This window comes from Oryctolagus cuniculus, chromosome 1 (genome assembly GCF_051225735.1).
Source record: "Oryctolagus cuniculus isolate XC-2025 breed Fujian yellow rabbit chromosome 1, ASM5122573v1, whole genome shotgun sequence".
Lineage (NCBI taxonomy): Eukaryota > Metazoa > Chordata > Mammalia > Lagomorpha > Leporidae > Oryctolagus > Oryctolagus cuniculus.
The window spans coordinates 213,352,042-213,379,202 of NC_142867.1; the positions used below are offsets into that span (position 1 = coordinate 213,352,042).

The window sequence follows — 27,161 nt, forward strand, 5'->3', positions numbered from 1 at the left end:
GCTTCCAAGCGAGGGGCCAACCACGCCCCCGTGGAACCTGTCAAACAGCCCGTGGCCACAAATGGCCCGAGACAACCTTAAGAACTGTCTGGTACTAAAGACCCTGCTCAGAGAAGTGTGATGGCCAGGGCAGACATGACAAGAAACTGCCGGGGACCTAGGCCGGCGTGTGGCTCTCAACAGACTCCTATTGATTGACGGAAAAGTTTATCAAGGGGTATTTTGCTTGGGAGGAAAAATGAAGGTGCAGGTGTTTGGTGCAGTAGTTAAGATGCCACCTTGGATGCCCGAGACCCACACTAGAGTGCACGGGTTTGAATCTTGGCTCATCTGTTCTAAGTTAGCTTCCTGCTAATGCACACTCTAGGAGACATTAGGTGATGGCTCAAGTAGTTGAGTCCTTGCCACCCACGTAGGAGACCAGAGCTGTGTTCTAGGCGCCTGGCTTTGGCCTGGTCCAGCCCTGGCTGCTGTGGGCATTTGGGGAGTAAACCAGAGGATGGATGATCTCCCTCCCTCTCTCTCTGATTCAAATAAAATAAATAAATTTAAACAAAAGCGAAGACAGTCAATGCCCAGTATTTAGAGAACCAGACTGAGCAGCTGCTGGAGCTGCCGGGGTGGGTGTGGGAGAGGGCAGGACCCTCACCTTATCTGACCAGCACAGTCAGGTGCCTTAATGTGTTAGCAAAATACGCATGAGGGAAAATCAAAGTAAACGTGCAGAAGAGAGGGACAGAACAAGTTTCTGTGGCTGCAGAGGGCAGCCTGGGCTGGGGGCGGGAGGCGGCAGACTTCAACCTTCAGTTATCCTAAAATGTAGGAAAGGCTGTCTCTTGAAGGGTGAGCTCCCCATCACGGGTGAATCCAGCAGAGGCCCTGCAGCCCAGTGGGCTGTGCTACAGAGGGGTTTGTTCCTTGCTCGTCAGAGAGTATGAGCTAAATCTCTAATGCTATGACAGCTAAACAGGTGCTACGATCTAGGGGTCCACTCTCTCCTTCCAGTCTTCACTCCACATGCCCCAGACTCCGGTCTGGACACGTACGAGGGCTTCCTTGAGGGCTATCTGTTTCCTTCCATCTGGACGGGACCCCATGGCCTCTGCGAGGCCTCCCCGCTACACGGGGATCTGACTTCTGCAGGTGCAGCTTTCGCCTGGCTCCCTGTGGCCTGCTGGATGCGAGATGCAAGCCTGCGCCGGACATGAGAAACCCTCCCTTCTCTGTAAGCACCTCACGTGGAGGGCTGGGGGAGACCCACAGTCCAGTTCCAGGTGGGACCGTGCAGGGTCGGGGCAGGGGGTGTCTTCTCACGGTCTAGTGACCTCAGCTCTTCACGTCCCGACCAAGCCTGGCTCAGCCCAGCAGCCCACGCTGGCAGGAGTGCCTCAGAGCTAAGAGTGGGTCTCCACTGCTTCCAGCTACTTCGTGGGCTCCTGTTGCGTCATCTCCCCAACCAGGCTCCCTGCTGGGGCAGGCTGCTGGCAGCCTCACAGACTCTCCTCAGGAAAACCAACCTCCCAGAAGGAGAGCATGGTGAGGAGAACGGGGAGTAGGACGCGGCTCTTGCCGCCAGTTCACCGGCCACGGTCTCTTCCTTAAGCCAAGGACACACTAAGGAGGTGGCAGCTAAGGGCCACCAGCCTGGAGCTTCAGCTCCCCGCATAGAGTGGTCTCGGGGACCTCTGGCCACTGAGCGGTCTACACGGGGAGTGCTGAATCACAGGCAGACACTCATACCGCGAGCACAGACTTTCCCAGAGCGGAAATGAATGACCAGGCGCAGGAAGTGAAGCCTGATCAGGCCTGCCCTGCCTTCCCAAGGGAAGCCCATTTTACACTCTGGGCTCCTCCCTCCCTCCCAAAGGGCTCAGGTCTCTACCAGAAGAATCCTGCCTCTTCTGTGATGAAACGGAAATAATGGAAGTGGAAAGGAGGCTGAACAGTCTGCAGTCTCTGAACCAAGACCGAGTTAAAAACAGATGTCCTGGCTGGCGCCGCAGCTCACTAGGCTAATCCTCCGCCTTGCGGCGCCGGCACACCGGGTTCTAGTCCCAGTCAGGGCGCCGGATCCTGTCCCGGTTGCTCCTCTTCCAGGCCAGCTCTCTGCTGTGGCCCAGGAGTGCAGTGGAGGATGGCCCAAGTGCTTGGGCCCTGCACCCCATGGGAGACCAGGAGAAGTACCTGGATCCTGCTATCAGATCAGCGCGGCGGCCATTGGAGGGTGAACCAATGGCAAAGGAAGACCTTTCTCTCTGTCTCTCTCTCTCACTGTCCACTCTGCCTGTCAAAAACAAAAAAACAAAACAAAACAAAAAAAACAGATGTCCTCAGCCTCTGTCGGACAGGACGCTGCCTCCGACAGCCGTCTGTTGTTCCTGATGGAACAGCATAGCTGGGAAAGCATGCTCGATTAGATGAAGACCAGAAATTTGGCTAGTTGGACAGGAAAAGGAAAATGCAAAACGTCCATTACCTTCCTTCGCAAATGTCCATCTTCAGTTGCAAGAAATACATATGCCTGTGAAACAAGTGTTTTCATTAATTCATACTCAAACTGAAACAGGCAAAACACACACACACATACACACACAAATTGATGAGTCAAGGACAAGACTTGTATACACAAAAAATAAAATACACAAAGATGCATTCCAGTCTAAGTACTGGGCGTTCTTCTGCACACTGCAAAGCTGCCCAGTCACCAATGAGGACCCCAGTCAGGGCCCGAAGTCCCAATTGGTGGGGGCATCTTGAGCCACAGCAGGCTGCCGTAGGGAAGGCACCAACTTCAGGAGTAGATGGGTACCCAGCATGGCAGTGGCCCGCCAATGGTCTGCTGGTGCCGCTGCCAGTAAGCGCCCCGGCCTGCAGCTGGGGCCTTCCAGGCTGATCACCAGGACCCCCAAGAGCTCTGTACCCGCAGCCACCTGCTCCACCTGTGGGGCCACTGTTCTGAACACGGTGCCTGTGCACACACACCCACCTACACTCCCTCTGTGTGCAGCTGCTCAGGGGAGGCGGGTCTGGGAAGAAGCCCTCTGTGGCTGGGGTACAAATACCCGCTGGCCTTTTTGCTGCATCCTAAGCCATCGGTGAGCTCGGAGGTGCTCATCTGTGAGCGACCCACAGAGGCAGCTTCAAAAACCAGGACCTGTTTTGCAGGCCAGCTGTCCGGGGGCCCCCAGCCCTGGCCTCTGCCGGGGGTTGGGTGGGGAGTTGGGGAAAGGTGCAGGCCACAACCCTGTGCAGGCCAGCAGATGCCCTGGGAGGTTTCTATTTTCGGGACACAGAATCCATGTGACACTTGGCCACTGGCTCCTACTCTTTTTTTAAAGTCCAGGTTCAAATGGGAGAGACATTCCAGGGTCTGGCCAAGATGACAACAGGGAAGCCTCTTGAAATCTAATCTAGACTGGGCAGAGGCGCCAAGGGGCGGGAGGGAGGGAGAATTCTGGCAGGTTAAACAGATCAGTCTCAAATTCTTCCAGGTTTACAAAGGGCAAGGGGCTGGCTCTGTGACACACAGACGCTTAAAAGGCTAAGTACCACAAGCCTGCAGTTATCCAGGCCTCAGCTGTGTGCGCGCTGCTGGGTGACGCTTGCCCTCACTTCCACCGCCTAACTGTGGGCCACACACCACGGCCTGCTTTTCTCACAAACCGGAGCTGAGCTAGGGTGGGAGTGGGGGGCCAGCCGTGTCTTATTTTAACCAGGACGCTCGCACTTTATTTACACAATCGCCCTATACTTCCAATCTCGTCTGCACTTAATGACGTAAAACGCTCAGGATCAGCGTCCCGACCCTGCTATGGTTACTTTGACGGTGATCATCACCGGCAGCCCGCAGTGTGCCGCACGGACAGATGGGATATTGTACATGTGCTGATTCATGCCTGTTTGGAATGGGAATGTCACTCTGTTCCACCTAGGAGAACACAATCAGTGTTTTCTAGTTTGTTTCTATGTTTATCCACGCTGACATTCAACCAGAATTAAGTGTTCCCTCCTCCTACAATGCTACTGAGAGAGAGAGGGGCAGGGAGAGGGCTATGGATAATCCCAGGGTAAACCTGAGCTTTTGCGGCTGGGCCATGCTGATCACTACACCTTCCCAGGGATCTGAGGGTGAACATGAACCCAGACATGCCACCCTGTCATTTGCTCAGCCAAGTTTCCGAGCCTACTCTATGGCATGAAACCCAGAGACATCAGAATAGCGAATGCCACCCAAACGCAGGGGCCTTCCGGGAGAAACTCGAAGGAGCCTCCTTTTAACTTGTGTGGCCAGTAGACGACATTCTCCTGGGGAGATCTAACTTGATCGGGAACAGCAGTGGTGGAGGCTCATAACAGACACGGACTTGATTCGAATAAAAGAGAGCTCCAAGTTGGGCAGTGGCATCGCCACACTCAGAGTGGACCCCACCTGTGATCCCAACCCCAGCAACAAAGCAATGAATGTCTCCCTATCCTGATCCTTTGAAAGCAAACAAACCAATAACAACAAAAATAAACCAAATACCACCTCTGTACTCTTTCTTTGGCTCTTGAGAGCTAAATCCCCTTCCTTAAATTCCTTAAAGGGAAATCCCTTTTGGACAGACTCCAAAGCTGCAGCTTCATAAGCTACCATGGGCCAGCAATACATGTAAAACCCGGCATTTGAGTTAAAAAGTAAAGAAAAAGGCATGGGGATTAATGGTGGAAGCCTGGTAGAGTAGGAAAAAGATCTGGCAGTCCTGGCTGCTCCCAGCTTGACAGGAGTCGTGGGTGTGGCTACTGCTGTGGTTCTTGCTGCAAGAGGAAAGATCCAAAGCCCCAAGCCCAGGAGGAGACAACAAGCTCACTTGGCTCCACACCACCCATCTTAGACCGGAGAGGGCGGTGGGGGTGGGATGCCAACGCTGAACCTGTGAGTTTTAGGAGCAACACGGACCAGTGGGTTTTTTTCTGGGACACAGGCAGAAGCAATATTAGTCTACTGCTCATCCTGAGCTGGAATCTGGCTCTCTGCAGCCCCACCCACGAGCCGTAACTCTGCATGTCCAATTCCCCATTTCCCATTGCCACCCTCTGCGGCTCAGAAGGCAGCCTCAGGTCTCCTGAGTACCCCCACGTCCCTGGAGTGGCAGGCAGGCTCAGCAGGCAGATATGTGGCAGCGGGCACTGGAGAGACCCCTGGTGCAGGCTGGTCCTCTCGTCCCTTTCCTCCACATCTGCCCCTGGAGAGCTCTAACCCCCCCGCCCAGGGGGCCATGGCCTGGGAGATGGCCTGGCCATGGTGATGGACAACTGTGGGGCAGCCTGGTCCGCACTCAGCTTGGAACCTGGCACCTCAGGAGTCACTGCCGATTTAGAGAAAGGAAACAGCAGGATAGAAAAAACTCCAGGGTGCTCTGCACTTAACTAAAGTTTTCTAAAACTTTTTGTTTCAGTAATTTTTATAGATATGTGTACTGCATTCTGAGATAAAGTACATTTTTTAAAAGACCCCACTGGGGAACCAACCTGTGGCATAATGTGTTAAACCGTCACTTGTGACACCAGCAGGCCACAGAGCATTGATTGGAGTCCTGGCTGCTCCCCTTCCAATCAAGCTTCCTGCTAAAATGCCTGGGAAGGCAGTGGAAGACAGAGTACTTGGGCCCCCACCACCTATCTGGGAGACCAGAACAGAGTTCCTGGCTCCTGGCTTCAGCCTGAACCAAGCCCAGCCATTGTGGCTATTTGGGAAGTGAACCAGCTGATGGAAGATCTCTCTCTCTCTCCCTCTCTGTTTCAGTCTGTCATTCAAATGTGTACACATGTATACATATGTAATCACGCACACCATACATTTTATCTAAAACATATACCCACACACAGAAGTGCACACATTCTTAAGTCCCCATGTCCTGTTGTACTGTCACTGCACAGGGTCACTTCAAACACATCCTCCTCGAGGATGTCCCGGACTCTGTGCCCACCAGTCCTGAAATGACCTGCCAAGTTCAGCGGCTCCCCAGGGCTCCCAGCCTCCCAGCGGGAGGAACTATTGAGGGAGAAGGTCCAGGCGGGGCCTGCACTTCCGCATGGCTCCCCAGCGAGTCACCAGTCATGCTGGGTTAAAATTTAACTTCGTGGTAAACAGTCAAATCCCCAGCGACTGGTGCTGCAGAGGGAAGAGGCACAGGAAGAATGCAAAACAGAGTAGCAGACTAATATTTGGCCTTGAAACACACTAAAAGTTAAAAATGGGATCATGTGATTACCATTAAAAAAAAAAAACACTAGACAGGAGAGCACTCTAGGAGTCCAGCTAAGGCACCTCCTGGGTGAAGGTCCTGTGGGGACAAACAGCACACAGCAGGAGTCAAAAGTCCTAACCATCCTTTGCCTGCCTCTCGAGCTTTGAAAAAAACAAATGGATCCATAATAAAAGGGCTTAGCATCACCCTAGGGGAGGGGAAGTTGAGTCTGCAGGGTCCAAAGTTTCAACAGCAACAACTTTCCTAGGCAGAAGAGCTAATCCCCACCCAGCAAACCCATCTGCAGTGCCAAGCCCAGGCCAGGCCCCACTCCAGGGCCTGAGGGGTAAACAGTTCCTGTCACTGCCTCCTTCCCTTATCTGGCTCCCGAATCTCTATCTGTTGATTCACCAGCCTGTCCTCCTCCCCAGCACCCGAGAACGGGAGCTAAGAGGAAATGCTCAGGACAGAGCCTTCTGGGCTTGGCCCACAGCCCGGCATCCATCCCTGTGGAGACTGAGACACCGTGCTATCTGGCCTGCAGGGGACTGGGTCCCACGTGCACCCTCTCAGCTCCAACCATGCAGCCAGGAGAGGCAGGAGGCGGGATGGGAGGAGGAGGAGGGAACTGCACCAAATCAGGAGGCCAGGGAAGCGAGCCTGAGACTGGACACCAATCAGCTGATTAAAATGTCAATCATTGCTCTGTTACTGGGATCAGGCATGCCAGTGAGGCTCCACCCACATGGAGTTACCCTGCAGCAGCCACAAAATCAAGAGTATGTTTTTGGTGTTTTTGACAGTTACTCACTTTTATATACTACATACAAAATTTCTTTAAAAAAAAAAAAAGGCTCTTACCTGGTTTGTTCTTGCTGCAAGGTGTTGGGATCAGGTATAAAAAATCTGACTCGAAAATGCAGGGTACAGGGGAAACCTCCTATAAAAGTTTTCAAACACAAAATTACAATTCCCTTTAAGTAAGTCGTTGCTCTCTTATAAGTGATGCATTTTTCATTTCGCCATGGCTTTTTTCCATTGTAAAATAGGGCTCATTTCGAATAAGGAATGCGTGAGTTACAGACTGTTTCGAAAATCTCCAAGTCTACAAAAAAGTAAACTATTTACACAACACTGGTGTAGGCTGAGGTATGTCTACTTCCTGTTACGTGTTTAACTTAGGCCGTGTTCAAACAACGCTTCAAACAATGCACCCCATTACCGGGCCGAGGAGTTTATAAATTGTAGCATATAAAACCCACAAAGAAAAAATGGCTAACATTTTGATGACAATTTCCACTTTTCAGACCCTTTCGTGCCAGGCTGCTATCCACAGCCCCATCTTAGAGAGGAGCCAATAGGCTTAGATGTGCAAGTGACCTGCCAGCCAGCAGCCAAACCAGAAGTACAGGCCCGGGTGTCTGATTCTGCCACGCCGCATTTCAGGAACAACATCCCGCGCTTTTTAATGCAGAGCATATTCAGTGATTCCTGGTCTACGAAAATCACACAATGAACAATCCAAATGTGGCTCTTTAGGCACCAGCAACCAGAGTCAATTTGAATCCATTTCTTGTGACATGGCAACAGGAAACCATCAGATGATGTCACCAAGACCCAGAGATCTTCATGTCAATTTCACCCCCCCCCCCCCAAGTCTTACCTGTGCACTCAGCACCATCTCGATCTTTGAAAATGCATGTCCTTTTCCAGGTGCCCTGTCCCTGCACTCATCTCCTCTGTCCCCTTCACCCGGGGCTCCGTCTCCATCTCTTTAGCACCTTCTATCTGCATCTCTGGTGAGTGTTCAGAAAAGCTGGCAGTGTATGTGTGCACCCGAGCATACATCTGCACGAGTGCCTGCTCTCCAGTGGGGGCGCTCTAACGCTGTGGGTGTAGGCTTTGCACCTGCACTCAGGTGAGCCAAGTCCTCGCTTAGCCTTGGGATGCCCCTTCACTTGCCTGCTCTTCTACAGTGGTCAGGTCTGGTCTGCTCTGTCTTGCCCCTCTCCATACTGTCACCCAGGGTGTCCTATTGTGTGCTAAGGATCATCAGAGCTCTCTCTCCCTCTCCTCTGTCTCCACAAGTGGTTGGGAGCTCCCTGAGGGTAGGGTGCAAATCTGACCTGGAACAGACACCCAGGGCGCAGTCCAGGGTCCTGACCCCAGCTGAGCTCAGGACATCTCTGCTGAATGAGTGAGTTAGTGAAAGGGGGACTGCCAACCCCAGCCAGGTACTGTGGGCACTCACTTCCAGGATAGATATTTATCTCCAAGTGGCTCTGCAGCTCCTGTGAGCATGTCCTATCACTAGGGACTCAATTGCTGGGAGGTGAGAACTCTAAGGACCTGGCTTCAAGTGGGGACAGCAGTGGGACCAGAGCAGTGACCATTTATGTCTACTCCCTCCCACCTGGGCACCAGGGCAGGTGTGTGTGTTTGCGTGGTGGTGGTGATGGTGTAGCACCAGGGTGTTTGCACACCTGGGTGTACAAATCCACCTGCCTGTCAGTCCTCTCCCCGCTCACTGGCCACCTCCTGTGGGTGGGGGTACCTGGAGGGGATGCCAAGAGGAAAGGGACAGGGTCCTAACCTCAAGAACCTTGCAGTCCTGAGAACTCAGGGAGATGGACGGGAGGCGAGGGCGAGAGGGTTCAGAACCACGAAGCAGCCAACGCTAAGAGGGAGGGAGCACGGAGGGAAGTCTCAGCCTCTGGTGGGAGAGGAGATGGGGCCTGATCGGCCTTGGAGAGCAGCAAGGTTTGGACACAGGGACGCGGATGGGAAACACGTTCCACGTCTCTGGTTCCCACACGGATCAAGTCTTGTGAGACTGCCCTAAAGAAGGCGATGGGAACAGACAGGGAAGCCACAGAGGCGGCCAGCAGATCAGCCAGGCTTGCCTGGGGCCTCGGGAGCCCAAAGGGGAACAATGACAGTGCCGGTGGGAAGAGGCTGGCCAGAGGGTGGGCCAACAGATGAGCTGCCTCTGAGGGGTGCCATCGCCTAGCGCGGGTTCACTGTGCAGGGGAGGTGCGTGAGCTGGCGGGAGGCCCTGAGGTGCGATGTCTCTGGTTCCCACTGTGGCACATAGGGTCTCTGGCTCTGGGCTTCCCGCTCTCACCTTTCCCTCTCCTGCCCATCCAGGGGAGGACCCCAGGGGGCTGAGCTGGATGCATCTCCACTAACTTCAGGAGCCAGGCAGGGAACCCCCCCCCCTGCCCCCCGGAATCCTGGCACTACAGGCACCTCCAGCACCGGCGGAGAGAAACAGGCCATGACTCACTAGCCCCTGAGGTTCAACGGACGTGCAACGGCCACACCAACCTTTCAGCTGCTTCCGGAGGGGTTTGCTTGATTCCAGCCATCTCTGTCGGGTGAGAGGAGACGAGGGATTACGAGCAGCCCGTGCGGGAGGCCAGCCCGGGTAGGAGGGACCGCCACTTACAAGAGCGTCTGCTGAGTCGTCGCCGTGTTGCAGCCCGAAGTATTCCTTCTCGGTCACGCCCAGGTGGTTGTAGGCCATGTCCAGAAGGACCTGACCTGTGTCTTGTTTCTAGGAGAGAAAAAAGAAACTGGAGTGGGAAAAATGAACAACCTTAACCACGCATTCAGAGGGATGTGACACACGCACGCTTTCTGAGAAGTCACAGTTCAAAGGGATGTGACACAGGACTTCCAGAGAAGTCACAGCACACGCACGGAAGGCGGGGCTAAGGAAAGCGACGTGCGTGCAATTTAAGGCCATATGCGTTTCACTGGTCGCCTTTTGGAAGCTGTCTTCCCTTCCCTTAGCTAAGACGTCTCAAGTGCTGTCTACACTGGCAAACACCTGTTTCACAGCCACGGTCACCTCTCCGTGACCCGCTGCGGATTGTCCACAGTGAAATGCTAAGCCTGGGGCGGTTTCTGTTGGCGCCTTCAGACTGGTCTGAGGCTCCCACCCCTGGAGGGACAGAGGAAGAGTGAGCGGGGAAGGGACACTCTCAAGAAAGGAGGCCAGCTAAAAATACGCAAACGCCATTCAACCCCCCTCCCCGGGCCAGGTGGTGAGCTGGCCCATGCCACCCCGTGGATTATCTGCCTCGCCATCTCCTGGGATCTGAAGTGAGAAGCTGCGAGGACATTCAGCACACTTCGCTCCAGTGCAGGACTAGGGGCAGGCATGGTGTGGACAGGGGGACACAGCTGTCACGCGTCCCCTGTCCTGCCTGAGCCGTGGACCGGCAGCTGTAGCATGGTGTCAAGTGCTGTGAAGTGAGCGAAGCACAGTGCACGCCTCCAGGGACAACACCTGGGGCCCGGCAGGAGCTGGCCCATGCTGTCCGTCCTTTCCTGGCACCAAGGGCAGGCATCTGGAGCGCCGGCCCAGCTCCAACAAAGGCCCAGTGGGGCACACAGCGGGAAGCATTTGAGAAACTGCGAATTCTATTTCTGTGGGCAGACTTCTCAGGAATCCTTTGAACCAAGCCCTTGAACTGAAGGACAATATGAGTCAGAAATAGATGGCGCTGGAACAGGCAAAGGGCGCCCCTCTTTGTGAGAGTCTGAGAATGGACAACGTACTTGGAACTAGGTCACAGCAACCTGGGCTGGGAGAACTCGCCAACTGTGGAGCCCCGCCTGCATTGCCTTCTTTGGGGCAGCCTCGCCAGACTTGCTCTTTAGTGGGGGAGCCAGAGATGTGCCTGCCCACTTCCTGAACACCTTGCTTCCCAGCCCAGGACCCCTGCACCTGCTGCTTCTTCTACCCAAGGCACCTTCCATCACAAGACAACCACCAAGGATGTGGCAGGGATGACTGACCTGGGCCACATACTCCAAGTTACGAGACACAATCCCACCCAGTTAGGACACTTTCTCGATGTGCCCAGGAGCTGGTGTTCCCTTGTTGGAGTCATTATTTATGTATGACTTTATATCACATTTAATCTGTAATAGCAACATAGCTCTGTGACCAGCTACAAGAAGCCAGAAGCGCTTTTCACGTATGATCTCCAACCTCTGTGACAACAATGCAAAGTCACAGTGGGAGCCATCTGTGATGAGCAGACAGTCAGGGGGAGGCTCCGGGCCTCGCATCAGATGATGTCTGCTCAGCTGACTCACATCTGTCTGCTGCCAAAGGCCGTGTGCTCCCGCCATGCTCCATCTCCCTTCTCTGGAGTGGGTAACCCAAACGTTCAGGCATCTATTCTGCCTAGTTCACTTCTTCTCAAAAGGAACCAAAATGAAGCACACATTCGCAGGGCTGGCATTGTGGTGAAGCTGCCACCTGGGATGCTGGCATTCCATACCGGTGTGCAGGTTCGAGTCCTGGCTACTCCACTTCTGATCTAGCTCCTTGTTTATGTGCCTGGGAAGGCAGTGAAGATGGCCCAAGTGCTTGTGCCCCGGCCACCACTGCTTCTGACACCTCTTTATACCTGTGTTTCTCAGGCTCTGGCACCCCCTCCCTCCCTGGTGGTCTCTGGTAGGACCTACCCCTTAACCCTCCCACCTTGAACATGCATACCTCACCCCCGCCTTCCTTTGATGCCCCTATCAGGTGATCTCCGGTTTGCTGGCTTGGAACACCATCCCCATCCTGGTGGCACGCACAGCCCCTGAGCTCCTGACCTGGGTACCTCACTCCACCTCTGCGTCTGAGCAAAGCTGAAGCGCTGGCTCGCCAACCCCCCGGGTCCACAACAGCACTGGCTCTCTCTGCCCCTGTACACCGTGCCTCCACCATGCCAGCTACCAACAGATCCTCCTGGCTTTACCCTCAAAGTACTTCCAGACTTGGCTTCCTCCAAGCCCCCTCTGCATGCCTGTCCTTTCCAATTATCCCCTCTCCCCCAGGACTGTTACAGTCTCTCAGCCCTGTCCCCCTACTCTATCCTCCCATCAACAGCAGCCAGAGGGACACTGGGGTCAGATACGCCAGGTCTCTGTCTAAACCTATCAGTGCTTCCCACTGCATATGGAATAAAAGCCAGTGTCCTCAGAATCATCTCCGAGGGCCCGCTCCACCCTAATGCACCTGCTAGCGCTCTGATCCTATCTCCTGCTCCTCTCCTTTGCTTGCTCCACTCTGGGCATGCTGCCTTCCATACTGTTCTGCAACCACACCATGCAGGCTCTTGCCTCAGGGCCTTTGCATTGCTGCTCCTTCTCCACGGAATGCGCTTCCTCCAGATAACCATGCAGTTCTTTCACTGATCAGTGGAGCCTCCCTTCTCACATCTATAAAACGGTGCCCTGTCCAACTCTCTCCCTAGGACGGGGATTTGGCTCAGTTTTGGCTCAGTTTTGTTCACGACTATATTTCTTGTATCCAGACCAAACCTGACACACAGTGGGTGCTCAGTAAGCACCTGTCGGATGTATAAATGAGTTACAGACTCACACTAGCAAATGTCCGTGTTCTTGTTGGAAGGAGATAAAAGGTGGAGGCCCAGCTCTGACACAGCCAGACGCAAGTTTCTACAGGGGAGTCAGGTACACACTAAGCTGAGAGTTTATGGCATCTGCGACCTTCGCAGGCCTTGTTCAATCACGGCATTCTATGGAAGACTAAGTTATAAAGGAAACCAGATGTGAGATTCTGCAGAACCAAAGCAGTTGCTTTTGGAGGGGATGATATATGACCCTGACAAGTGATCCCAATCAGTGGCTCTCCAACCACTTTGAGACCACCTGGGGAAGCAGTTACAATGCAGATTCTCGGGCCTCAGCCATGGAGGGCATGTTTCAAAACACCCAGGTGGCACGTGGAGTCAGAGTCCTCACACTCCTTCTGGGAGGCTCTGATGCGCCTGGAGAAGTGTCCTCTGTCCAGAGTAGGAGCCATGAGCTACAGAAGCCTCTCACTTGTAATGAACTAGGGTAAAATTCAAAATTCAGTTCCGTAAGTCTACCAGCTACATCTCAGAGGTTTGATGGCCACACGTGGCCAGGGGCTGCCGCCCTGGACAGCACAGGCAGAGAATGTGGCTCTGCAGAGTCTGGCCTAGAAGGTGTTTTTCTCCTAATGGCTTTCTCAGGAGCAGGTCACGGCAGCAGTCCCAGCCCAGGTACTCTGGGACTCCTCCCCAGACGGTCCCGGGTCCTTGCTGCAGGTTTCCCTTCTTAGCACAGTACCGCTTCCAGCCCACACAGTGCAAGGCCCTGACCCAGGGAACAGTAGAGCCCTGGGTGGCTGCGGATGCAGGCTGGAAGGCTGAGAAACATCTGTAGCTACTGCTCAGGACCCAAACCTCACATCCCCAGTTGTGCCCTTGAGCCTCGTCCGTTGGCGGGGAGACGCCCGGGGCCTGGGCAGCATACGGCTGTGCTGTCCCTGGTTTGGGAGGAGAGACAGCAGCCACTGTCTCAGGCTTCACACTGCTGCCTTCCCATGTCTGCAGCAATCTTCAGTGGCCTGGGGTCGGCTGGGGTGGGAGACAGGCTGGCAGCATCAGGATGTGTTACCCTGTAAACTCTGGTGGCCTCTTCATTGTTTTCTTTGCCCTGCCCTGACCTTCCTGTCTGCCGCCTTCCCTTGCACACTGGACTCCCCAGGAGGGGCCGTGCTGGCAGCACGTTCAGGGTTGGGCTTCATCCCTTGAGGATGGGCCAGAGGATGGGAGAGGCAGGCCAAGGCCATGAGCCTACGTGGTACCTGGGGTGGTGCAGGTGGCAGGGACTGCTAATGCCCAAGTACCGTATGGCTGTACAGGAAGACTGGACGCCATGCATGAGGCTGGCCGTCTCCCACCTGTACATGGCATGAGCACCAAGCTTCCATTTTGAAAACACTCTTTCCTTCATTTGCTAGGTCAAGTGACGAGACCTAGTCCTTGGGAGCATTAATTCGGCAAAACACACACCAAGCCCGCGACGTGGAGCACTTACGTTGACTTTGAAGGTCTGTACCAAGCCATCTAAGAAGCGGATGCTGCAGATGATTTCCGATCGGGTCTTCTCCTTGGGCAGCTCTGCAGTGCGGATGTTGTTAATTCTTCCACCCAGCGCGCGTAACCGGGAGGTCATCACTATCGCTGAGTAACCTGCAGGGCGAGAGAGAGAGAGGGCCTGAGCGCTGTGGGATGCCTGCCCCACGTGGCTCGCCTCGTGCTTCGCGGACAACCCAGCCCTCCCCCCCCCCCCCCCCCCCGTCGCACCCATGGCCTGGGAGCCTTATGACCCTGAACGAAGCACTCATGTGTGGTGAGGGCCTGCAAACGGGCCGCAGCCCTGTTGAGATCTGCCTTCTAAGGAGCTCACCTGACAGGATGTCTCGCTCAGCCACAGCCTGTTCACACAGCTCCATGGCTTGTCTATGTGTGTGTCCTGTCTCTTCAGTCTGCGGCTCCTAAGGTGTATTTCCCAGCTTCGAAATTTCTATTTATGCTTAGCTATTTTGGGTATTTGCGTATTGCGGTCCTCAGGTTTTACAGGGCCAAACATGATAGAAACGCGATTGAAAACGTGAAAAGCCTTATGGATAAACTGGACTACATTCAAATGCACAACTTCTACTCATTCAAAGACACAACTTAGAAGAGCAAGAAGGCAGCCCACAGAGTGGGAGAAGGTATTTGCACACACACACAACCAAAGAGGATATATATATATATATATATATATATATATATATATATATATAGTGCTCCCAACTCATAAGAGAAAGGACAATCAGGTAGAGAACAGGAAGGAAAAAATCACCAGATCCCTAACCACACTACTCATCAGAGAAATGGGAATGAAAACCACAGAGCCCCAGGAGCACCGACCCACCCCGAAGGCCACAATTTGGGGTCACAAAACCTGGGCAATGCGGAGCAACATGAATCAGGGCAGCTCTGGAAAACTGCGGCCCAGGACCTGCCCCAGCTGAACGTACGCACATTCTGCGGCCCGACAGCCGCGTTCCCAGGACGTCCCCTGCAGGACAACGTGCAGTCACTTACAAGAAGACGTGTACTAGAATCTCCTAAACAGACCCACACGGAGAAGGCCTCAATGCCCACCCATGGTAGCAGGGACAGAGCGTGGTGGGGCCACACCATGACCTACTACCCAGCACATGCAGTAAGCCAGCTACCGTCAACTGCAACATGAACGAACCCCATTCACAGTACCTTCTGCAAAAGGAGCCAGCCACAGAGATGACTTGTTTTATATAAACTTGGACTTATAAAAATGATTCCACTATAGAAAGCTAAGAAATAGTGCAATTCGGGACATGCTCAAGCTGACTTACCTCAAATGGTAGAGTTAGAAACATACCAGGGGATTCCAATTCAATCCCATCAAGGTGGCATGTACCAATGCCATCTCACTAGTCCCAGTGATCAATTTCTGTTCACAATTGATCATAATGATAGGACTAAGAACCAAAGGGATCACATAAACAAGAATAGTGTCTGCAAATACTAGCTGATAGAATAAAAAAGGGAGAGAACAATCCAACATGGGAAGTGAGATACACAGCAGACTCATAGAATGGCAGATGTCCTAAACAGCACTCTGGCCTCAGAATCAGCCCTTAAGGCATGCGGATCTGGCTGAAAAGCCCATGAGAGTATTTCAGGCATGGAAAGCCAAGACACTCTGGGGGGAAAAAAGAAAAAAACCTAAATGAAAGATCTCCGTGAGTGGGATCCCAGTGGGAAGAACGGGTCATCAAAGAAGGAGGTACCTTTCTCTGAAGGGAGGAGAGAACTTCCACTTTGACCATGGCCTTGTCTAAATATGATCAGAGTCGGTGAACTCAGGGGGCTTCCATAGCTTTGGCAGCTCATGACAAGAGCCTAGGGTGATTACTGATGCCATAAACAAGAGTGTCCATTTGTTAAGTCAACAACAGGAATCACTGTGCACTTACTCCTCATGTAGGATCTTTGTCCTTAGTGTGCTGTACATTGTGATTTAATGCTATAACTAGTACTCAAACAGTATTTTTCATTTTATGCTTCTGTGTGGGAGCAAACTGTTGAAATCTTTACTTAATGTATGCTAAACTGATCTTCTGTATATAAAGAGAATCGAAAATGAATCTTGATGTGAATGGAAGGGGAGAGGGAGTGGGAAAGGGGAGGGTTGTGGGTGGGAGGGACGTTATGGGGAGGAAGCCATTGTAATCCATAAGCTGTACTTTGGAAATTTATATTCATTAAATAAAAGTTAAAAAAAAATTTTCAAAAAAAAAAAAAAAAAAAAAAAGAAATAGGCCAAACTCTGGGAGGCTGAGAGAAGCCAGGGCAGTGGTTAAGCCTGGTGTAGAGAGCCGGAGGTGGCACAGGGGTCTTCCTATGCTCATTTCTGGATGTGGGTGCTCATGCCACTGGTGTCCTCACCGTGAAAATCCAGCAGGCTCTATACTCCTGAGTTGTACACTTTTTGCCATGCAAATTTTAATAATAAGATTCCTATAAAGAAAAAACAAAAAAACCCAAAGACAAGTGTATTTACCAAGAAGAAAACAGGGCAGTGTAAAATCGGACCTTCGAATCAGGGAGCACTAGGAAACTGGTTTTACTAGTGAGTTCTGTGGTGGGGGTGGTAGATTAAGAAACTGAAGCAGTGCACAAATAAGGACAGGGTTGTGGTGGGGGTTGGTCTATGCAGCTGGAAGGGAGGCCCAAGGGGTTGGGCCTCTTTCCAGAACGTGAAACGCACCCCTACCAGTCAAATCCAGTTTAGGGAATGCAGGCGTCAGCCTCACTGGGTTTGGCTGAAGAGCGAGTAAAAGATAAGGGTCTTGGGGCCAGTGCTGTGGTGTAGTGGGCTAAGCCTCCACCTGTGGTGTCAGCATCCCATATGAGCACTGGTTCGAGTACCAGCTGCCCCTCTTCTGATCCAGCTCTCTGCGATGGTCTGGGATAGCAGCAGAAGATGGTCCAAGTGCTTCGACACCTGCACCCCCGTGGGAGACCCAGAAGAAGCTCCTGGCTCCTGGCTTTGGATTGGCCCAGCTCTGGATGCCCCAGCCATTCGGGGTGTGAACCAGCAGATGGAAGACCTTGCTCTATGTCTCTCCCTCTCTTTGTAACTCCACTGCTCAAATAAATAAATAAATAAAATCTTAAAAAAGAAAAAGATAAGGGTTTTGAGACCATCAATGCTCCCTGCAGTAATTCTCGGATGAGCAGGGCCCTTGCCCGAGCTACTCCCTCGGTTTGCAATGTTCTTTCTGCTTCCTCTGATGAACTCCTGCTCACCCTTGGTGCTCAACACAGCATCAATTCCTCGGAGAAGCCCTCCCGGGTTCCTCTCCTCGGCCAGACCCAGTGACAGGGGTTCTCCCCACAGGGCCATCGTAACTTCACCCTCAGGATGGATGATGTGCAGGTAGCATCTGCTCCTCCCCCAGACACAAGCTCCACAGGGCAGCAATGCTGTCTGGTTTTGCTCGCTGTAGCCACTGCCTAGCTCTTGCAGGCAGTCAGCAAATGTCTGCATGAACCTGAGGGGCAGACAGAGCCGGGGTGGTGGCAGCAGGCAGGGGAGGGCAGGAGGAGAGCGCCTTCTAACCCGAATGCAGAGTGCAGACATCCGGGCCCAGGGCCTCTCCCGCTGCCCTGCACACACAGAACACTTGGGGATCTAACTAAAGAGAGGACTCTAGGGTGGGCATTGTGGCACAGCGGGTTAAGCTGCAGCTTGGAGTGCCTGCTCTTCCGCTTCCAACCCAGCTTCCTGCTAATGCATCCTGGGAGGTAGCAGATGATGGCTCAGGTAACTGAGTCCCTGCTGCCCTTGTGGAAGACCCAGATGGAGTTTCTGGGCTCCTGTCTTCGGCCTGGCCCAGTCCTGCCTATTGCGGACATTTAGGGGGAGTGCATCAGTGAATGCAAGATCTCTCTTTTTCTCTCTGCTGTTCTGTCGTTAAAATAAATAAATTAAAAAATATATTTAACATGCAGACTCTGATTCCAGTAGGTATAGGCGGGGCCCAAGCATGCATCTCTCCTGTCGCAGGTGATGCCCAAGGGTAAGGGGTCCCCTCCTCAACCCCCGAGCAGGTCTGGAAAAAGCAGCACCAAACGTCAGGGCAGGTCCAGAGATACAGACCTGGGAATCGGATCAAGGCGCAGTGAGTCAGCTTTGGAGGGGAAGAGGACAAAGCTGATGGGAAGCGGGAGGATCAAGCCTCGGGCAAGCTGCAGGAGGAGCCCACATGGAGACAGAGACGCAGGCTGGAGGAAAGCACCCCCAGGAAGAGAGGGGCCGCCGGTCTTTATCACATGGAAGGAGCTCCAGCTACACCTGCATTCTTCCACAGACAGGAACACAAAGTCCTGGGACCCGCAGCCCGAGCAAGCACAGCCTCTGAGACAGCGCCGCCGCCCCCGCCCCCGCCCCCACCCTGCCCTTTGCAAGGGAAATGTCAGCGGGAGCAGGGCGGCGTTTCTGAGTAATATCAGAAGTTATCACAGGACAACAAATGTGTTCCATATGCTCCCACCACAGTGAGGTCAAAATGCTCATTTTATTGTTTTGTTCTTGTTGGGGACTCTTGGGTAAGTTAACTTTTTTACTTTTAAAGATATAATAAAGGGGTCGGCACTGCGGCGTAGTGGGTAAAGGCGCCGCTTGCAGTGCTGGCATCTCATATGGGCACAAGTTCCAGTCCTGGCTGCTTCACTTCCGATCCAGCTCTCTGTTGTGGCCTGGGAAAGCAGTGGAAGATGGCCCAAGTCCTTGGGCCCCTGTACCCACATGGGAGACCTGGAAGAAGCTCCAGGCTCCTGGCTTCGGATCAGCGCAGCTCCAGCCATTGTGGCCATTTGGAGAGTGAACCAATAGATGGAAGACTCTCTCTCTTTTCTCTCTCTGCCTCTCCATAACTCTGCCTTTTGAATAAATAAATAAATCTTTAAGAAAAGAAAGATACAATAGAAAAGACACATTCCAAGTGAGGCTGTGGTGGGCGGAGCACCCCAGAGCACCTGGGCAGGTGCGCAAAGCCCTGCCTGTCCTGGCCTGGTGGTGAGATGGTGTTCTGGGGTGTGGCCCATGAGGGTACTGCCTTTGGGAAGCCCTCAGAGGCAGGCCAAGCAGTCAGGGGCTGGAAGGGTGGGCTCTTCAGTGGCTGGACTTGGCACCAGGCTCTATGGAATCTGAGCCACTCCCTGCAGCGGGGTCTTGTGGGAGGCAGGTGGGCATCCCGCAGAGTAGCCCAAACCCAGACAACCACACGCAGATATTGGCCAGAAAAGAAAACCAAACGGGATTTACAACAGGTGCTGCAGTAGGATGGTCACATGGGTGGACGCTCCAAGTGCAGGTACAGACATCTAAACTGCTCTTCAGCGGGGCTGCGGCTCACGGCCAACACCATTGTGGGCCTGGGCCCTGGGGTTGGGAGTAATGCATTTATGGAATTAACCCTGGTTAATGAAGCCCCCAGCCCGGTCAGTAGCCCAGGAGACAGGCAACCAGTGTTTCCCTCTGCACAGCCACCTGGGACTGTTACACACAGGGCTTGGCAGCAACGTGCACGGAGCGTGCTTCAACCTCTGCTCCAAGGGCCAGCCTCAACACGCGCAACCACATCACCAAGCCAGGCTGTGTTCCCACACGGCCTCCAAGCCCGAAATGAAACGCTCACCTGAATGCTGACTGCTCTGCTTCCTGTGCCACAGCGGCCAGCAGGGAGCTCGGGGTTTCTATGGCTTCCTCTATGAGCCTCTTGGCCCCAGTGGCAGCAGGTTGGCCCTTGCGGCCACAAGGATCATGGCCATAGCCAATGCCTTTCACGGCACTGGAGCCGAGCCTGTTCTCTGCATCACTTCAAAAACCCAACAGCTGCAGCCTTAGCGGGTTCAACGGAGCCCCTACTGTGAATACCGCTTCTCTGAAACCCCAGATTACACTTGGAAGGATGCAGTCGGGAAAGAGGCAGCATCACACTCTGCACACAGCAGGAGCCCATAAACGCTGTCAGCACGTCAGGCGCCCAGCACAATGTGGGATGGGGTCCAGGGACTTCACTAATGATAGCTTCGATTGCCGTCAGCGTCCGGATTTTGAAGGACAATCCTGGTTTCAAATATCTTACAGATGTGTCAGTGTTCCACTTCTTAAAACTGTATTTATTTTGACAGACAGCTGCCTGCCAGCGTCAAAAGACAGCTGCTGTCAGATATGTGGCATAGCTTTGAGTTGCTCTCCAACCCGGTGGTGGCAGAACAGGATCGTGCCCACGAGGTCAGGGATGAGTGACAGCACTTGCTTCTGCCATGGCCCAGGTCAGGGAAAAGTGAGGTTGCTGGTGTACTTCCCAAGGATCTGTCTACGTGCTGGTTGGGACAGCCTGATTCTTTCACAAGGCCGTGACCACAGACAGAACCCAGGCCCAGGAGCATGTGCACAGGGGTAAGCAAATCCAACTCACTGTGATTGAAAAGGAAGTGCCAATTATTTCATACGCTTGTTTTTTTTTTTTAAAAAAATATAAGGAACTGACGTCTCAAACTCAAGAAAGTAAGTTTCAGTTTAAAACAGGAGGAGGAGAAAGGGGGGAGGGGGGTGAGAAGGGGAGGGGAGGAGAAAGCAGCCTTGATCCATTTAACACCTCACCTGGCAGGGGCTGGTTCCAGGAATCAGCAAGCAAGCCCACCCAGGCGGATCTAGGCCAACACCACCACCTAGTGGCAGCCAGGGGAAGACACCTCACCTCCCGCCCCGGCTTCTACCTGCAGCCAAACCTGCAGCTCCATTGAGCTTTTCACGTTCATTACCCAGCTGATTTCAGAAATCGCCCCCACAGCACACAAGGCCTCTGCAGCCCAATTCCCCTTCCCTAACGCCTTTTCCCTAGGAGCTCAGGAAAACTCTTTCTTCCTCTCTCCCACACCCCCCGGCCCCCCATGTATGTATGAGTGGGGACAGATGACTGACCTGCTGGAGAGGGACCCGCCCATCCGACACGGGAGACGAGGACTCATCAATCTCAATGTGCTTCACATCAAATACCAAGACTGCACGTGCTGAAGACCAAGGTCTTTAGCTGCTAAGATAGCGCCGGTGCTCACACGGAAGTCAGGCTGTGTCGGGTGCTGACCAAGTTTGTGGAGGGGCAGGGGTCCAGCCTTGCTCACTCACAACTTCACTGCACAAGGGTCAGAAGACACGGCTGTGCAGCCGCTGTCCGCGCCTCACACAGGGACGGCACCTAGAACCTGCCTCTTAAAAGGCCAGGCCTGAGCAGTGCTAAGGGGTATTAACTTCCACGGTAAAAGTCACAAACATCTGAGTGGGAGCTGCCCTATCGGCTTTTAAGTGCCGATTAGGATGGGATCAAATCCTAAGGCAGCATGCTGGATGATGGAGTTACTAGCAGACTAGTGACCACAGTCAGACTCCCGGTCACTGGTGACTTACAGTGCATGTGTGCACCTAGGAACCGTCTGGCTGGCTCATTAAAATGCAGATTCTTGAACCCCACCACGGAGATCTGGGTTGAGTAATCCTTAACGATTCGTAACGTCCAAGGTTCAAAGCCCATGGTTGCTTTCTCAGAGTCAACTCATGTTTTAAGAAGCAACAGCAAAGCTGGCGCTGCGGCTCACTAGGCTAATCCTCTGCCTTGCGGCGCCGGCACATCAGGTTCTAGTCCCGGTTGGGGCACCAGATTCTGTCCCGGTTGCCCCTCTTCCAGGCCAGCTCTCTGCTGTGGCCTGGGAGGGCAGTGGAGGATGGCCCAAGTCCTTGGGCCCTGCACCCCATGCGAGACCAGGATAAGTACCTGGCTCCTGCCTTCGGTGCGCCGCCTGCAGCGCGCCGGCCACGGTGGCCATTGGAGGGTGAACCAATGGCAAAGGAAGACCTTTCTCTCTGTCTCTCTCTCTCACTGTCCACTCTGCCTGTCAAGAAAAAAAGAAGAAAAAGAAGAAGCAAAAGAAAAACAGATGTGTGCATTTTGCGTGATTTACTGGGAAACTGCGGGTCAAAACTTAAAAAAAAGATTTTTAGAACCTACAGAAAAGTTGCAAGAAAAACAGAAACTCCTGTATGCCCTCCCTTGATTCGGATTCAAACAACTGTCAAACACGGCCACATTCCGTCTCCTTCTCCTGCGCATGCGCACACACATCTCTCTCTCTCTCTCACACACACACTCCATACATTTCTCTGTACTACCTACAGAAGACATCATGATCCTTCACCGCTCAACATTTTAGCAAGTATTATTCAAGAACAAGGATATTTCATAACCACAGTGCTATGATCACCCAAAAGAAATGTCACATTGATAAAGCACTTAGCTCATCTATAGTCCATATGAAAATTTTGCAAGCTGTTCCAGTGGCATCCTTTCCTTCCTCCTCATCCAGGATCCAAACCAGGCTAGTGCTGTGGCATAGCAGGTAAAGCCACTGCCTGCAGCCAGCATCCCATATGGGCGCTGGTTTGAGTCCCAGCTGCTCCACTTCCGATCCAGTTCTCTGCTATGGCTTGGGAAAGCAGTGGAGGATGGTCCAAGTGGTTGGGCCCTGTGCACACTTAGGAGACTTGGAATGAGCTCCTGGCTTCGGATCAGCCCAGCTCTGGAAGTTTGGGGAGTAAACCAGCGGATGGAAGACCTCAATCTCTCTCTGCCTCTGCCTCTCTATAACTCTGCCTTTCAAATAACTAAATAAATCTTTTAAAAAAAGAAAAAGCAGCACCAATCCCCACCTCACTCTGTGGTGGTATGATACAGATGGTCTGAGCACCACTGCCAGGGGGCCTTTGGGCTTTAGCCATCCGTGACCACAGCCAGGGTCTTAGTTAGGTTGGTGCCAAGTCACTTCCCAGAGGAAAGCAGCGTTCCTATAGTTCAGCAGCTGTCCCAGTACGGGGTCTGGGAGAAGTGCTTCTCAGGACACTGTTGAAGTCACAGATTGTCCAGAGTGGCTGTCAGCACTGTTGTCAAAACAGAGAAGACAGGGCTGGCACCGTGGCTCATTTGGTTAATCCTCTGCCTGCAGTGCCGGCATCCCATATGGGTGCCGGATTCTGTCCTGGTTGCTCCTCTTCCAGTCCAGCTCTCTGCTGTGGCCCGGGAGGGCAGTGGAGGATGTCCCAAGTGCTTGGGCCCCTGCACCCGCATGGGAGACCAGGAAGAAGCACCTGGCTCCTGGCTTTGGATCGGCGCAGCGCTGGCCGTAGCGGCCATTTGGGGAGTGAACCAACGGAAGGAAGATCTTTGTCTCTGTCTCACTGTCTATAACTCTACCTGTCAAATAAAAAAAAAAAAAAAAAGAGAGAAGACAGCAGCAGGCCCATCACGTGCGCCCAGAGGGGCTCTCTCACGGTCCTAGGGGAGCAGATGACTCCACTTGCTCACTCAAACCCATCTATGCACCCACGGACTCCAGTCCTCAACAACTCGTGACACCCACGTTACAAAGCCCACGGTCCCTCCACAACGCACACCCTTCCCAAATCAACGCACATTTTCTCTAAAAAAACAAACAAACAAAAAACAAACAAAAAACACATGGATTTTGCGTGATGTATTAAGCTCTGCAAATGTTCTTAATGAAATGCAGCTGAACAAGTTAAATTTTAGTGATTTTGACTTCTATTTGTGACATGCTTGTATCTCCTAGGAAACATTTCCATGTAAGTTGTTACACTTCCTTAATTTTAAATTATTTGCAGCTGATTGCAAAATTTACCTATACCTGGCATATGGAATTTAATCTTTTTCCTTGTGACTCCATCTCCGCAATTCACCAATACCACCTTCTACCATTTTCCCCCACTTTCTTGGCTTTTTAAACTTTTCAAAGTACATACATTACTGTGGAGCAATGCAAAAATAAATGTATTAACATAAAATTCAGGTTTTAAACGTAAGCATAATTGCTACTGAACATGTACTTAATCAGAAAAGCAAATCTATTCACCAGCAGAACCATTTTCCTGTTGCTAACTCAATGTTAAAGCCCATAAACTCATTTTTATCCAGTGCCTGTAAACTGAAAAATTAATTTTTAAATCTTCAAGCCTGTTCAGGAGTATAATGATCATAGTTAGCAATAACACAATTATAAAAATACTTCATACCTCTCGTTTTATAAAAAAAAAAAAAACACAAAAAACAAAACAAAACAAAAAAAACATTCAACTCTGAGCTCTGCTATCCCCTACCATGTGGGAGACAATGCTTACACGGTCACTTTAACAATGCAGCTCACTACACAGGCAGGCTGAGGATTCTCAATGGTAATACTCCACAAGTAATCTTGGGACCAGACCTTTTGTCTCATAGATCCTCCAACCTGCTCAGGGAGCGGGTGCCCAGCTGCTGGAGCCATCTGCGGGCCCCGGCATGAGCGCCCTTGTTCTCCTACAGCTTCAGAATGTCAGAGAGTTTTCTTTTTATGTGCAGGGGTTTATTTATAGGCCCGACACCAGGACATGTGCAAAACGAACAAAATAAGAAAGGTGTACTTGATACGGGGAGGATACCAAGCAGTCGTTTGAAGCCCCTGGAAGGGCAAGATCCGTGGCCCTGGGAGCTGCAGTCCTGTGGCTATAAAGAGCGCCTCGCCCCCAGGAGAAGCTGGTGAACTTGGACTTGAGCTTTGCTTCCAGGCCAGTGGGAAGCTTGGGCTGGGTACAGTCAGTGAAGAAGCAGCACCCAGATCCCAGGTGCACAGCTCTCGGGAAGCCGGCGGGAACCCCTTACTCAGGTCCTTTTCTCAACCTTCCCCCCAGAGGTGACCCTAATCCTGAGTTACACAGGTTTCAGGAGGCCTTTTTAAGTGAGATTTTTAGAAGCGTTTTTTTTTTTTTTTTTTTAAATTTATTTTATTTTATTTGGGAGGGAGGGAGGCAGGGAGGGAGGGTGAGAGAGAGAGAGGAAATTGCCATCTCCTGGTTCACTCCCCAAATGCCCCCAGTGGCCAGGCCAAGGATGGGAGCTGGGGCCTCAATCCAGGCCTCCTCACGTGGGTGGCAGGGACAGCACTTGAGCCATCACCACTGCCTCCCAGGGTCTGCGTTAGCAGGACGCTGGAGTCAGGAACGGAACCCAGGTCCTCTGATGTGGGATGCGGGCACTTTAAACGCCTGTTCTCCAGACAGTGTCTCAGCAGCTGCTGCCCCGGTGCTGTTGGAACCCACACCCTGCCATGTTTCACAGGACACGGCTGCCGCTTGGCACACACATGGGTACCTCTAGTGACCCTTGTGGGCTAGGCTGCAGAGAAATGCACACTGTGACTTCGTGTCACCCGCACGGTCACCGAGCACAGATCCATGAACCCCATCACCTGCCTCCTCGATGGACCCAGAAACCGACGAGCCAGCAAAACGACCACCTGGGAGAAACGGGGGTCAAATGCCCCTCCACTAAGGGTCTCAAGGGCGCCACACTGCGGGAAACAGCCTCCCTGCTAGGAGCCCATCTCTGGCATTGGGCAGGCCACAGTGTCAGGATCTGGAGTTCCGGGCCACTTACTCAGCGGTCATTCACTCAGCGCTGTGCCAGGCCAGGAAGGCGGGGCAGAGGAGGGGTGCACCTGGAACACCAAGATCCAGGGGGTTACAGGCCCAGGGGCAGGAGGTGGGACCAGTTCACTAAGGCTCATGGGAACGCCTGAGCAAGGGGAACTGGCTGAGGGAAGCAGACACTGCAGACCTAATGTGCATGGACCAGGGGCAGAGCACCAGCCGCAGGGGCATCTGAGGGTTGTCTGCAACCAGGGAAATGTCAGAAGGGTAAGATCAGGTATTAGAAATCCCAGGGGCTGTCTCTGGCAGAGAGAGGAAGCAGCATAAGGGGTGTGTATGTGTGTGTGTGTGTGTGGGGTTGTCACCAGTTAGGATTGGCCCTGGCAGCCTGGACATCCAGCTTATCCCCTTATTAGCTGAGAAAGACTGCCTACCCCTCTCTGGGACCAAGTTCCCTCACCTATAAAGAAGAGAGATTTCCCTGCTTTGCAGTTGCTTGAAGCTCTGGGGTTGGCATGTGTGCAGATTAACTGGGACCTAGCTAACAGCATTGGGCTGATTTTTTTTTTTTTTGGAGGGGAGGGACTTCAAGGGCTCAGTAAGACATGAAACAGAGTTTGACACAGAAGGAGGAGCTTCTGAACATTCAAGACACCACAGAGGAGGGAGGGACTGCCTTGCATGGGAGGGAGCTCCCCGTCACAAGAGGGAAGCAAACAAGGCAGCTGGAGGAGACCCTTCGTGGGACGGCTGCAGGGGACAGATGGACGGACAGACGCTGCTCCAGGTGAGATGCATGAACTCTGGGCTTCCAGGAGCGAGATTCTACTGTGACTTCTGTTTCAACAGCGCCAACTTTCCTGTTCCTTGAAGCCTTACCCAACGGAGCATTGTCCAGAACTGAGTATCTTTGTGTGAATTTCTCATGAGAAATAATTCTAAATGGATACCTTGTTCTTGGGGGAAAAAGAACTAACCCTAAAACAAACCATGAACTAGCGGATAAAAGCGTCTGAACAGGCCGAAAGTCAGAAGGAAAGCTCAAAAAATCAACAGCATGTTTGAATACTCAGCCGTGCTGTGTGCAAAGCCGGGGCACCCTTCTCTTTCCACTTTCTCTCTGAATAGTTTGTGCAGGCCCCACGCAGACTGGAAAACAGGATGGGATAAATTTACTCTACGGGGACATGAGTCGAGTTACGTAAACTTCACAAAAACACTGTGCTAATATTTGCCCTGGGCGCGGACACACCCATTTGGGTGTCAGTCCCTGCTGTTTCTGTCCTGGGCTCCGGCCCCCACCCCTTTACAGCCAAAAGCAGCAGCAGAAGCCTTCGGGAAAGAAAACAGCTTGAGTCACGCCGAAAGGTCTGAGATGTGCTAATCACAGCAGCGCATCCCAGCTGAGGCTGGGCTCTCCCAGGCGGGCCGGCGGGCCAGCCCCTGTTCCTGCTCAGGAACCTGAAGCTGGGGCAGGCGGGCCAGAGAAACCCAAGCCTCCTTGCCAGT

The 27,161-nt window shown here is 52.7% G+C and overlaps 1 protein-coding gene across 4 annotated transcripts in view; it reads right to left on the minus strand.

Moving 5' to 3' along the window:
- PTPN3 (protein tyrosine phosphatase non-receptor type 3) overlaps positions 1 to 27,161 on the minus strand; it is a 111,487-nt gene that overhangs the window by 67,771 nt on the left and 16,555 nt on the right. For 3 of the 4 annotated variants that reach the window (XR_016211268.1, XM_051855937.3, XM_089301439.1), the window contains 5 exons: positions 14,109 to 14,263; positions 9,679 to 9,786; positions 9,558 to 9,600; positions 7,092 to 7,170; positions 2,477 to 2,521 (listed from right to left, as the gene is read on the minus strand). Coding sequence is in view for 3 of the 4 variants with exons in the window: in XM_089301439.1 (XP_089157565.1) it covers positions 2,477 to 2,521; positions 7,092 to 7,170; positions 9,558 to 9,600; positions 9,679 to 9,786; positions 14,109 to 14,263 (430 nt within the window). In the remaining variant the exon portion in view is untranslated. Of the gene's footprint in view, positions 1 to 2,476; positions 2,522 to 7,091; positions 7,171 to 9,557; positions 9,601 to 9,678; positions 9,787 to 14,108; positions 14,264 to 18,920; positions 19,055 to 27,161 lie in introns of those variants that run through there. The other variant, XM_089301453.1, reaches the window with a different exon arrangement.